Genomic DNA, 13,863 nt, shown 5'->3' on the forward strand with positions numbered 1-13,863 from the left:
GAGGAGAGGAGGAGGAGATGGAGAGAGGAGGAGGAGGAGGAGGTGGGGGGAGAGGCCAATGGGAGGACTTAAGTTTCACTTGATCAAAATGGAAGCCACAAAAGCCGGTGAAGCCTGGTGAAAGTTTTTGTGAGATTCATCTCATTGGACCCGTGAATTGATTATAATCTCGTAACACTGTGCACACGCAGAGATATTACAGAGCACTTGGCAGCAGTTCCGCAAGTCGATTATATTTTCCTTTGTAATCTTGTAATCTCAGTTTCTCCTATTACTATGTTGAATATTCCTTTTTTCATAACGTAAATAAAAATTGACATTTAAGTCCATTTTCAAATGATCACATTTTACTAACTATAATTGGAATCAACATTTTTAACCTGATATAAAGTGTGAAACATGAAGGGTATATAAAGTAAAATAAAATTTTAGGGACATGATTATAAAATAATGAGATCAATTCTGGGGCTGGCCCCTGGGGTAGTGATTAAGTTTGGTACCCTCTGCTTTGGTGGCCTGGACTTGCACGTTTGGATCCTGGTCATGAACCTACACTACTCATCAGCCATGCTCTGGTAGTGACCCAAATGCAAAGTAGAGGAAGATGGGCACAGATGTTAGCGCAGGGCTAATCTTCCTCAGCAAAAAATAAATAAATAAAATTTAAAAATAAAATAATGAGACCAATTGTATAAAACATTCATGAAAATGACTTATTACTTTATTTTATGTAATAAAAATTTTAAAGTTTTATAATGTTTGTATATTGTCTCAAATATGTGGATTTACATGAATTTACCTTTTTTCCCTTCTCTTACAGGAAAATATACATGCAAGAGTAAGTACTTTTGTTTTTATAATAGAAATCAAAAGTAAAAATAATGGAGAAAAACTGTTGAATATTTCTGTGCAAGTCAGAATTTTTAGTTTTTACAATTATGTTTATTGCTTTTAATAAATCTCAAGATTTCAAAGACACTTACCCTAGACATTATTGGTACATTTGTTCCCAATTTGTCTGAGATGATCTTGCATATTAAATTACTACCATATGTACTTTAGGAAACTTCTTAGAAGAATCCTGTGGTAATAATTGACTTAAATCACAAGGTTGCTGGTGCCGGAACTCTTCGGAGCTGCTCATCACACATATGTTTACGAATCTTGATGTGTCCAAAAGCACCTCTTCCTAAGAACATTAGCCTTAAAAAGTCTCAGATTAATACCATAATGTTTTTGAAGTTTCAATAGATTAATGTACAAAAGGAAATATTCCTCACACATTATGATAAAATATTGGGTTTCTCCTAATTTGGACTCTTGCATGATTTACAGGGAAAAAAATCATACACACATACATAGCAGGGAAATGAAATATTAAGATGAAATAGTCACTAGGACAATACAGAAATTATCATAAAAAACACACACACGCACTCACCTTGGAGGATGTCTATTTTTATAGAAGAGAAGCCTGTCTAGCTGACTAGCACTGAAGGGAGGATACCGGCTTAAATACGCACTCAAATTTACCAGGACTTCAAGAAGCTCATGTTTGGCTTAGCAAGGTCAGCAACTCTCCAAGGTCCTGAGTTCCTAGTCCGTGTGTGTGTGTGTGTGTGTGTGTGTGTGTGTGTGTCTGCTTGTGTGTGTGTGTGTGTGTGTGTGTGTGTAACTTGTGTTCTAAACTACTGAAACTTTACATCAAGAAATACAAAATTTACAAAATAAAAATTATATTAATGTAAGCTGTGAATAGCTGTTGTTCATGCTTTGGTGCAGAACAACCATGAGGAGAGAATTCCAGAAGTGAGGTGGATGAAGCAGGCGGGGGTACAGGACCCCCGGAGACTAAGGCTTTGCCCTCCAGGCAAGCCCACAAGTCAGCTTTTGACACCCCAACGAGCACGCAGTTTGCTCACTTTACAAGTCTTTTCTTTCAAGTGGAAAAACATATCCTATAGTACAAACAGAAGCGAGTAGGCTCGTTCAGCGAGTTCGCAGCTCTGAGATGGTTGGATCCGAAGTGGTTGCGCGAGAGGAGGGCTCCCGGCTTCTCCCGGCCGCAGTCGATGGGGCTGTGGGGCACTGCTGCTCACACAGCCTGGGCCCTGCCGCGCGCCTGGGACTGCGGATGCACGGGGCTGGGAGCGTGGAGAAGCACTGCCTGCCTGCAGACGCTGCTTAGCTTTCCTTTCCTAAAGCTTAGGCCTCTATAACCAGCAGACCGCTAGGGAGAGCGCGACTGGGGAGGATGAGGGTCCGCCACCCCAGTCCGCGCGCACAGGCCCCTGCAGACAGAGCTCAGCACGCAGCACGTCCCGCCGGATCCTCGCAGGAAATCGGCTGGCGCCGCGGCGATCCCGCTGTGGGTGAGCGGGCTGCGTGCGCCCGAGCCTCGTCCACGCAGGACTGAAAGAAGCGCCGCGCAGCGCGTGCCTGGGGCCGTCAGCCGCGTTCTCCGCGAGGTGCTTTCCTGCGGTTCTCTCGCGGGTCAGCGGGCGCGCGCTGCTGCATGAGAGGTGACGAGGGGTGACAGGCCGCGTCAGTGCAGGACGCCCCCGCAGCCAAGGCCAGGAGTGTGGCCGGCAAGAGTGCACGTAGGAGGCGGGGGTTTTTAAATGGCTTAAAACAATCCCTTGCTTATGGAAGCAAAAATTGCCTGTTTTTTCTTTTTATTGCAATCTACATTTTAAAAAATACAAAGAAATGCAAAGATATTTATACCTTCTAAAATTTTTACTTTGGATTACTTATAATCTTATACAAACATCAAAGACAGTATTAAAGAGACAAGAATCATAGAATGCCCCAGCAAAGAGCCCCCATAAAAGCATCTGAGACAGTCCCGGGTTCTAAAGCAGGAGAAACATACCTGTTCTCAATTCAGCAGTCTCCAGAAACGCAGTGCTGGGTCTCCACGTTTTTGCAATGTTCTCTATGTGCTCTCTGCCTGATCAGCTATTCCCACCTTTGGATCTCAGAGTTTCTATTAATCTCAAATGTTATAACTTATTGTCTCTTTTCTTAAGCTTTGTATAGTTAAAATTGTTGAAGAAACACTACAAAATATAGAATATCAAAATAGGGATGGTAAAGACATCCATAGTCACGGTCCAGAGCTGACTGCTGTAGCTCAGGGGTCCCTCACTTCACCGCAACTTTCCTCCACACGCACATATGCCTGAAATACGACCGCTCTGTATTTCCTGTATGGCTTCTCGCTTTCTCATTCATCAAAACATCGTGGGCATCTTTCTCTGTCAGTAATTATAAATCCCCATCGCTCTATGACTGCATAATATTCCATCTGATATATATAGCATAAGTGAGTTTACCACACCTGACAGATACTTGAATTGTGTCTGTCTTGTAAAGATTGATGTTATGTGTTTATTCTTTTTTTTATGTGTTCATTCTTATACATGATCTTTGTGCAATAATTTGATTTTCTTGGGATGAATTTCTAAAAGTGGAATTGCTAGATCAAAGGGCTTTTGATACTTATTGCCCAGAAATTTAAGGAAAGTTGAACTAATTTATATTCCTATGGCCAACGTGTGTCATCCATTTATCTACTTCTTGCCAGCACTAGATACAATTAATATTTATATCTTTACTACTTGTGCAATGTAATAGGCCAAAGGTAGTATTGTATTGTTTTAATTTTCATTAATAATGATCTTGAGCTTTTTCAAGTATGTTTAACCATTTGGATTTCACCTTTAATGAATTGTCTTTTTAAATGATTGTTCTCTTTTATTGAGATGATCATCTCTTTTTAATAGATTAATAACAGCTCTTTAATTAGCAAGTGTGTTGACCCTTTTTATGTCTTATGTGCTATAAATAATTTTTCCAGCTTATCATTTGGCTTTAGCATACTTTAGCTTCTGTTTTTGTTTTTATCTGTACAGTTTTACAGAGCTAAATTTTTAAATAGATTTATCATTTTTTCTACTGTGGTTTTTGGATTTTGTGTCTTGCCTAGAAAATCCAAGATTGTTTTAAAGTGTAATCCCATGTTTTCTTCAAGTTCTTGTATAGCATCACTTTTAACATTTAAACCTTTGATCTATCTAAAAATTATTTTGGTATAAAGAGTGATGCAGGAATCCATTTTTATTATTTTTTCTATATGACAGCTAATTATCACAACACTGATATTATATAATCCATTTTGTCCACTGAGTAGGAATGTCATATTTACCGTATTTACTTAATCTCCATAACTACTTGCATTTATTTTTTGATTTCCTGTTTTGTGCTACTCATCTGTCTGTGTAAGGACCCACACCAAACTGCTTTCATTTTTGCACCTTTATAATATATTTTAATATCAAGTACAACTAATTCCAGCTCAGTACTCTTCCTTTTCAGAATTTTCCTGAATATTCTTGCATGTTTCCTTTTTTTTAAAACTTTCTTTTTCTGTTGAAATTATATGTACTCACAGTTTAAAGAGCCAAATAGTTCTACAGGATTTGTTAAGGAAAACAGTACTCCCCCCTTCTCCTACCTGCCGCTAAATGCTTCTTACCAGACACAACCATTTTCACATCTTTTAGTTGAATATTTTGATATTTATCCTCATGACTCTAAACATGAATGGCTTTTCTTTTATAGGCACTATTTATTGACTTCCCCCTGTGGAAGAGAAGAATTTCTCTCTTTTCCCTGCCCCGTCTCCACTACACACACACACACACACACACACACACACAGGTCCTTCCCATCTCTCCATTCTCCCTTTGTAGTTACATTGTAATTTGTATTAGAGCAATAACAGTGTTTGAATTATTATGTCTGAGTAAATTTCTTTTCAGAGCTAAACCTTGGGATAAACTACTTATTTTCCTGGGAGTTAAGTGTTGCCTTTTTCTTTTTTCATTTTCCTTGTACTAATCATTAATACCAAACTCACGACCAGTTAGGCAAGTCATCTCTCAAGACAACCCGATCCATTATGTATGCCATCAACTCCATCTCCTTAAAAAGCCTCTCCCACAGCCTCTGACGCGTTGAGTTTGGACTGGTGGCTCTCCTCTCCAACGTCCTGGAGATGCTCTTTGCCTCTTCCCTGTTTTTGGTAGAGTATATCCTTCAATAGTTTCCTCTATTTATCAAAGAATGCATAGAAGTAAAACTTAAATAACTTTTATATCCAAAATACCTTGATTTTACCCTCACACGTGATTTATAGTTTGATTGGGCATAGAATTCTAAATTGAAAATCATTCATCTTCAGAATTTGAAGGTCATTCTTTGTTGTTTTCTAGCTTTCTGTGTTGCTACAAGAAATCTGAAGCTTTTCCTGATTCCTAATCGTTTGTTGGTACCTGTTTGTTTATATGCTTCTCTGAAGGATTGTAGGATCTTCTCTTTGACCCCAATAGTCTGAAGTTTTTTAACTCCAAGCTGTGAATCCGTTTCATCCATTGTGCTGAATACTCAGCAAGTTCTTTCAACCCGAACCATCATTCTCTTGAGTTATCTCACTGATAACTTCTCCCGTACGGGCTCTGTTCTCTTTCTGGGACTCCTGTTATTTAGATATTGGGCCTCCTAGATCAGAGCTCTAATTTTCTTCTATTTTCTATACCTTTGTACTTTTGCTCTTCTCTCTGGAAAGTTCCTGAACATTTTCTCCAACACTAGTGAGTTTGTATTTCTGCTGCTATCCTCTTAAACCCCAAGAGCTCTTTCTCAGTTCCCCCAGTGATCTCCCTTCTTTGTATAGCATTCTGAGAATTGAGTCGTTTCTTAAAGAGGTTTTCAACTAGCCCTCCTTATTCTATCCTCATCTCCTTCTCTCTCCACTTCCGTAGATTCTCAAGGATGCCAATTAATGAACTTTGGAGGAATGACTAAATTATTGCCTCTCCATATTATTGATTTTCTCTCGTCTGCTCTATCAATTACCATTCATTCACCTTCTTTACACCTTCTCAAATTTGTTAATAGTTCTGTATTTATTTTCACAACTGTTTTTTATTTATGGCAAATGCCACTTTATTATTTGTGTAGTAATATATTTTCTTCTAAAATTGACTTAAGTTGCCTTTAAAAAATAATAAATAAAAAAAATCAATAATAATCTAGATGGTTTGTGATTATTGTAAAATAAATATTAAATTTAGGATACTTGTGGTCATAAAATATAGGAAAGGCCATGGTTACCTGATTATTTTTCCTTTGTCTCATTTTCTCCCTCTAATTAAGAAATATAGATATACCTCAGTGGTCAATAGTGATTTTTTCTGTTTTCCACCATAGTTTTTCATGGTTTAAATGTCATTTTTGTTTTCATCGTGCAACTGTTCTCTTGTATTGGATATGAAGCTCTTTATAGCAAAGCTGATGCTGCTAAAACAAACCCAGCTTTGCTTACTTGACTTAGTAAAGCCCCAGCAATAATTGTAATGAGATTCATGTGGCTACTTACGGCACTAAATACTTGCCAGAGTATTCGCACGATAAGACAGAGACAGATGAAACAGAATTACAGATTAATAACTACCTCAGCGTTCAGCCAATGTGCGTGGGGAATTGTTACACATTTGGTTGCTTTCTGTCTGGGAGGCCCGTGATAACTGGCTGCTGGCTGAGCTGGGTCACATCGCATTTAGGACTGCTCCACCTCACAGGCATCAGGACTTCGTCCTATTGGGAGGGGTTAGGTGGGGGCCGCCTTGGGCACGGAATGCCTGCGGTGCAGTCATCTTATCACACACCCTCTATCTTTCCTGCTGTATTGCTTCTGTGTGATGCAGGCGTCAGAACATCATGCTCATCACTTGGCGACTGTCCAAAGTGCATGTCTGAAGACAAAACTGTCTGGGAGATCTCTCGTTTTTGAGAAAGCCATTTTTAATATTTGCATTGGTGACTCTTTCAAGAGAAGCAGTAATCATTTATAATTATTATCGTGATTGAAACATAAAACAGAGAGCATAGAACCTGGATGCCACAGAGAGATAGGAGAGAAGTAATAATGAGATGTGGATACAACTATAGGGCTTGGTTGGTTTTTTGGCAGATCTTGACAAGGAAGAAAGGAGGCAGCTCAAAGGTACAAGTACATCCTTTAATATATCTGGGGATTGTTTTGTAATTAAAAATAAAAAATATGTGTATAACAATAGACCACACTAATAAACTATCTTATTAAAATTGCTCTTTTTGGGGGCCGGCCCAGTGGCACAGCAGTGAAGTGCACATTCCACTCTGGCAGCCTGGGGTTCGCTGGTTCTGATCCCGGGTGCGGTCATGGCACCACTTGGCAAGCCATGCTGTGGTAGGCGTCCCACATATAAAAAACGTAGAGGAAGACGGGCATGGATGTTAGCTCAGGGCTAATCTTCCTCAAAAAAAAAAATTCTCTTTGGTTGAATTGTTTGATTATATTTCTATTTTGATGGTATTTTCAGTGATTTTTAGAAGATCAAATAAACTAATATTTGGCAATAGTCAGAGGAAAAAACTCAGAAGGAATTCTGATCTTATTCATCAAGATAATAAGATTTCTTCTATTCAGCTTAATACCTTCCATATTCCTGATTTGTTTTTATTTAAGGGAATGTTTTCCCACTTAAGTGTCTAACCTGTTGTATTGTTAAAGAAACTCTGCTTAAAATAGATAAGAAAATGCTGTCTTTTTTATTCAAAGGCTCTGCTGTTCACACATCATCAGCTAGAAACTATGTTTTTATTTTTTATTTTTTCAGCATTCATAATAGATTTACATTTTTCCCATCCACTTCACCCAGTCCTGTTGGACACCAGTAACATCTCTCTTCCTCGTTCCCTCTGTGACACCCTGTCCTTAGCTCCCTTCCTTAATAGATTGGGTGCAAATGGGTAGGAAGCACAGGATAAATCATATGGAAGCAACTCTTTACTCCCTTGCAAATCCTTAACATTTATTTTGATTTTCCTCAAAAAAAATTGTTGCTTTTTAGTTTGCTTCAGTCTTTGTGTCTGTTATGGAATCATCATTTCTCAGCATGGATAAAATTCCTCAGTCATTTCTTCAGGACCATCACACAATTTTTTTGGAAAAAAAGTTCAACGTGAAAAGCACATTACAGAAAATCTGAGAAATCTACCACTTCAGTCTGCAAATATTCATTGAGAGAACACTGTATGTCACACCAGGGATATAGTGGTGGCAGAGAAACTGAGCATAAACTAGTAAATAGAGAAACAAGATGATCGCAGATAGTGATAAGGGCTTTGGTGAAAATAAAATGGGGAGACGTGACGGAGAGTGGTTGGTGTGCGTGAGTGTGTCTGCACGCGTGTGTGCACTTGCATGTGACAGTCCTTAGTTCTCATTTATCAAATGAGGAGTTCAATGAGTGGGTCTCCTAAGGCACCTTCAGACCTTCTTTAATGATGCAACCTTTCTAATATTGTTCAACATTTTTTAGATTCATTTCACTATGCCAATTATGTTGTCTGTTGTCTGTCCATATTAGTACTTAAAACATAATAATTGAAGAATGGAAAATCCACCTATCAGGATTGGAAAACAGTGTCTGTGTCCTCTGTCTACTAAATAGAAACCTAAAGGAAAACAAATGAGTACATCTGTCCACCAGAAGGGACCTGGCACACGGTTTCATCCATGTCCCGTATACAGCTCCCTTTATTTGCCTCTTTGCATAAAGAGACTTTGGAAACCACTGCCTTCTGGCTGAAAAATGAATGGCAGTGGGTTGGACAATGGCGTGAGCACGCTTGTAGCTTCTTCACTTCCATTTGGAATGGCTCTATTGTCGTCTCAGACACTCCTAACGGAAGAGTCAGGTGTGAGTGCTCACTTTTGTGGAGCCATTTAAAGATCTGTTGGCTGAGAAGAACTCCACATGGAAAGTCACTGTGTAGCAGCGATATTTAGTGATAGTGACGGTGTTTGTAATATTTACAGAACTGTTGCATTTATTATAAATCTCTTTGGGGACTGTGATAGAACCTCTGAAACGTCAATGCAACTCCTCAGTTTGGTAGAAGAGAGAAGACAATGCCTTCTTTTGACCACACTTAGCAAGTCATCTTTTAGATTTTAAATAATGATTTTATTTTCCTCACTAATAATCACAAAAACCATCAAGCAAATGCATTTTTCTTGGTTGTCATGGAAAAAAGTATTCTGAAATTGTTTCCTACTATTATTATAAAGACTGTTATTTAAAACGCTGTAAGTGGAACGTGGATGGCAATCATGCTCCATCCTTTCTGCGGACAGACAGTCATTTGTCTTCCTTCAGGTTCTGTTTAGCAGCCAGATCTTTTAGCCTTGCTTCTTTCGGTCACCCCTTGCTCCAGCTTTCATCTAGAAATCGTACATCACCAAATGGAGGGAAAAACAGTTTCAGGATTTATCATAAAAGATCACAAAAATGAAAAGGAGTTAATAAGACAAACATTTATGAAACTGATTTATTTACTCTATCGTAGAGGCAAACCAAACTTACTGGACATGGGCTCTCTGATGATCAAACCCATCCAGCGTGTGATGAAATACCCGCTCCTGCTGTGCGAGCTTCGGAACTCCACCCCGCCCTGCCACCCGGACTTCCGAGCGCTGGAGGACGCCTTTGCTGCAGTGAGGGACATTAACATAAACATCAACGAACTGAAAAGACGGAAAGATTTAGGTAAGAAGACATACGACGAATTGGGTGTTTTCCGCTTTTGGAGTGTTCTGTTTATGTTTCTGAGAATCAGAAGGTCTAAGTAATTATGGTCGTGGCAGGGATTATGATCACTAGATAGCTGGAGTTAGAGGAGAGTGTGATTTTGCCCCACCAGCTGGGTTCAGAGAGGACCATGACACACAAGAAATGACAGCTTTTAATCAAACAGTCCTTTACTCTACCTCTTTTGACCACTGCATGCCGGTGATGGATTATGGGCTGAAGATACCCACAGCATATGGCCCTCCTGTCTCTGCGGTGTGTGTGGTAAGGAGATGTGGCAAGGCCAGGTAGCTTGAGCCGTGGGAACCAGAGCCGATAAGCGGTGGCGAAAGGGGCAGATCCAGGGGAGGGGGCCCAGCTAACACATCAGGCTCATCTGGTTCTGGCACAAAGAATGGAGATGTTTTTTGGCATTAATTGCTTGACTGAAGGGAGCAAATATATTTCTTTCTTAAATTAAGAAATTACTGTTAACGACTTATTAGCTAAGATGTAAAATTTGCATCTGAAGTAGAATGTAGGTTTCAAAATAGGAGGCACAGCTACAGGGCTCCCACCATCTGGATGCAGTAATGCACGGGGTGGGGCATGGTCCTCCCTCTGTGGTCTGCGTCCTCCCTCTGCGCCCTGCATCCTCCCTCTGCGCCCTGCGTCCTCCCTCTGTGCCCTGAGTCCTCCCTCTGTGCCCTGAGTCCTCCCTCTGTGCCCTGCGTCCTCCCTCTGCGCCCTGCGTCCTCCCTCTGTGCCCTGCGTCCTCCCTCTGCACCCTGCATCCTCCCTCTGCGCCCTGCGTCCTCCCTCTGCGCCCTGAGTCCTCCCTCTGTGCCCTGCGTCCTCCCTCTGTGCTCTGCGTCCTCCCTCTGCGCCCTGCATCCTCCCTCTGTGCTCTGCGTCCTCCCTCTGTGCCCTGCGTCCTCCCTCTGCGCCCTGCGTCCTCCCTCTGTGCCCTGAGTCCTCCCTCTGTGCCCTGCGTCCTCCCTCTGTGCCCTGCGTCCTCCCTCTGTGGTCTGCATCCTCCCTCTGTGGTCTGCATCCTCCCTCTGCGCCCTGCGTCCTCCCTCTGTGCTCTGCGCCACAATTCCACATTAAAGCAATGGGAGGACTTGGGGGCTAACTGGTCCAACCACTTCATTTATTTTTATTGTTTTTATTTTCTAAATTTTATTCAAAACATCGTATGTATCTGTGTTAATAAATTAAAATTATAAAGAAGGGCAGAGAGTAGAAAGGCAGTTGTAGAGCACAAGGTGCTGGAAACAAGGAAAGGACAGCCCCAGCCCGGACAGAAGGTCCCTGTCCAGAATGTATGATTGTTGATAGCAAATCAGTAATAAAAGCAGTCAATACAAAGTGGTCAACAATCATAATAAAGAAAAAGCAATTCACAGAAAGACCAATAAGTTTTTAAATGCTAAGTTTCACTAAAAATCTGTGGAATGCAAGTTAAAATCACAATGGCATACCAGTCCCAGTCTGTCAAATTGGCAAGAGGATGTTGAAAGGGTAACGTTCATCAAGCGCTGCATCTCAGCCTGCAGGTGAGAGTGTGAGCTGGAATCACCACTTGGGAGAAGAATTTGACAGCATCTACTAAAGCTAAAGATGTACACACCCGAGACCCAGAAAACCAATTTCTAGATATTTGAGAAACTCTCGTCCGAATGTTCATGGAGAGACATACTAGTAACTAGCATTGTTCCTAATAGCAACAAAAGAAAAGAAAATGACTTACGTATTTATTCAGATAACGCACAAACTGTTATACACTATGATACCATGAGAACATAAAAGTTAATTAAAGTACATGTATCAATTGGATAAATCTCAAAAACACAATGTTGAGTATTTTAGAAGGTAAATTAGTGAGTGACAGAAGAATATATGCAATATGGTACCATTTTTATAAAGATTGAAAACATTCAAAATAATACTATGTACTATATGGCTACATACACACACAGTAAAGGCATAAAAATAGTTACAGATAAAATAAAACCCATTATTTAGGATGACAATTTCCTTTAGGGATCAGAGAAGCTTCAACTGTTATGTGATTTTTTTTAAAAAAATAGAAAGATTGGAAACAAGGCAAAATGTTAAGATCTGACAAAGCCAGGAGATGGATAACGGCTGTTACATTATTCTTTTTACTTTCCTGTTTCCTTAAACCATTTCGAAGTTCTAAAGAGAAAGTTTTTTCGTCTCCCCTGATTCCAGTTTGCATAGCTAACCTTTATTGTTTTCTGCAGACTTTCTACGTCTGTTTCCACTTTCTTTCTCTCTCTCTCCCCGTCTCCTTCTTCCCTTCCTTCCTGCAGCACGCACTGGACTAAGTTAGCTGTTGTCCTTTGAAGTCAATCCCACGCCATGAACGTTCCTCCAGTCAATGGGGCCTTCTTTTGAGTGGTTCCATAGTATTCCATAATGAATGTGTCCCAATGTATTAACCTATTCCTCTGTGGATGAACTTTGAATGGTTTCCAACATTTTGCTGTTAGAAAAAAATGCTGCAGCAAACAAAACTTCATGCATTTGATTACGAAAAGAGATTTCCCTGCATGGACATGCTGGCATATGATGATATGTCATGATAATGTGAATAATGTCATTTTTATAAGATTCTGCCAAGTTTTTCTCTACAAAAACTGCATGGTTTTATCTTTGTCAACAGTGTATGAGATTGCTCATCTCTCCACACCCTTACCAAAACTGAATGTCAGGAATATTTAACATTTTGAACAATATGAGAGGTGAAAATAATTTTAAAGATAAAAGAGTAAAGTTCAGAGAGGTGACTCGACTTACCCCAAATCTCTCAGCAGGTGGAGAGATCTGAAGTCTCGTCACATGGGACGCAGTTGTCTTTTCATCAGTTAGGTCTTGATGCTTCGTTCTAGAGACCCCAGATGGTAAATGTATCATCTGAGAAGAGAGAAAGAGCTTTTGTTTCTGGTGTCAGTGATTTCTTTGACGTGGGAGGTAAATGAACCTCAGGCTCAGAGGAGCTCAAACCCTGGGACAGCTGAGCTCCTGCACGTCAGCAGGTGGGCGGCTGGGGGCAGTGGGCTGGAGCATATTGCACCTGCAACAGAGGGCCAAAAGTCACATCGATTTTGATCCTAATTACAAATATTGATCTTGAATACTCTGGATGAAACACACTTTCTATGCTGCACGTGTTCAGATATGTCATTGCGTTCTTCTGTTCCAGTTCTAAAATACAAGAAGAATGATGACGATGAATCACTCAAAGACAAATTGTCTAAACTAAACATTCATTCAATTAGCAAGAAATCAAAAAGAGTGACAAATCATCTAAAGATTCTGACAAGAGGAGAATCACAGGTAATTTTTCTCCTTGGGCCACATACACTTTCCTGGGGGACACGATGCTGACATTTTGTGCAGTTTTGTTTTGTTGTTATCAGAGCTATTTTTAGAATGCTGAGAATCAAAGTGATTGGATGCTGTTCCCCTCTGTCTCTCGTTTGGGGAACGGAGTGGGGTGGTGTTGACTCTATCTTGGCTGTGGCGCTTCACCTCAGGAAACAGACAAAGGAGAGATAAGGTCATAAGGACAGGGGTCAACAAGGGATGCCAGGAGCCCTGACGCTCACCACCAACCAGCACACAAGCTCACCAAGGCGATGCCCTTCTTCCACCCCTGTCTTACCTCTGCTTTTAAAACCTCACTTTCCTCTGGGGTTCCTTTGATGCTCATCTTATCTTTATTTCACCTATGAAGAAAAGTGTTTAGGGGCATCCCTTTGTGTGAGTTTTCCTGCCCCTCATCCCTCCCTCCCTCCACCGCCTGGATGCACATTCTATTACTGGGTAATTGTTCTGTGTCAGCTGTTCAGCCAGGCTGGAACCACTTTCATTTCCACCCCAATACATAATGGATGGATTAGCAAGGGCTCTCAAACTTTAACATCTGTAAGCATTACCCGAGGAACCTGGTAAAGGACAGATTCCAGAGCTCTACCTGGTTCAAGGTACAAACCAGAAGTCTGTATTTTTACCAAGACTCCAGGTGTTTAGCAGCTAAATGACCTTGAAGTCAGTGATCAATGGAACACACTTTGGGAATCACAGGACAGAAAGCTTGTGGCCCTGAGGTGGTAACCAAAAGTAGGCAGGACAGTTCTTAAGATAGTCT

At 40.6% G+C, this 13,863-nt stretch overlaps 1 protein-coding gene across 1 annotated transcript in view; it reads left to right on the forward strand.

Annotated features, from left to right (window-relative positions):
- Window positions 1-13,863, forward strand: part of ARHGEF38 (Rho guanine nucleotide exchange factor 38) — a 124,890-nt gene that overhangs the window by 81,307 nt on the left and 29,720 nt on the right. The window contains exons 5-7 of the mRNA XM_046655924.1: window positions 821-838; window positions 9,463-9,662; window positions 12,916-13,049. Of these exons, the coding sequence (XP_046511880.1) occupies window positions 821-838; window positions 9,463-9,662; window positions 12,916-13,049 (352 nt within the window). The remainder of the gene's footprint in view (window positions 1-820; window positions 839-9,462; window positions 9,663-12,915; window positions 13,050-13,863) is intronic.

The sequence above is a fragment of the Equus quagga genome, chromosome 3 (assembly GCF_021613505.1).
Source record: "Equus quagga isolate Etosha38 chromosome 3, UCLA_HA_Equagga_1.0, whole genome shotgun sequence".
NCBI lineage: Eukaryota > Metazoa > Chordata > Mammalia > Perissodactyla > Equidae > Equus > Equus quagga.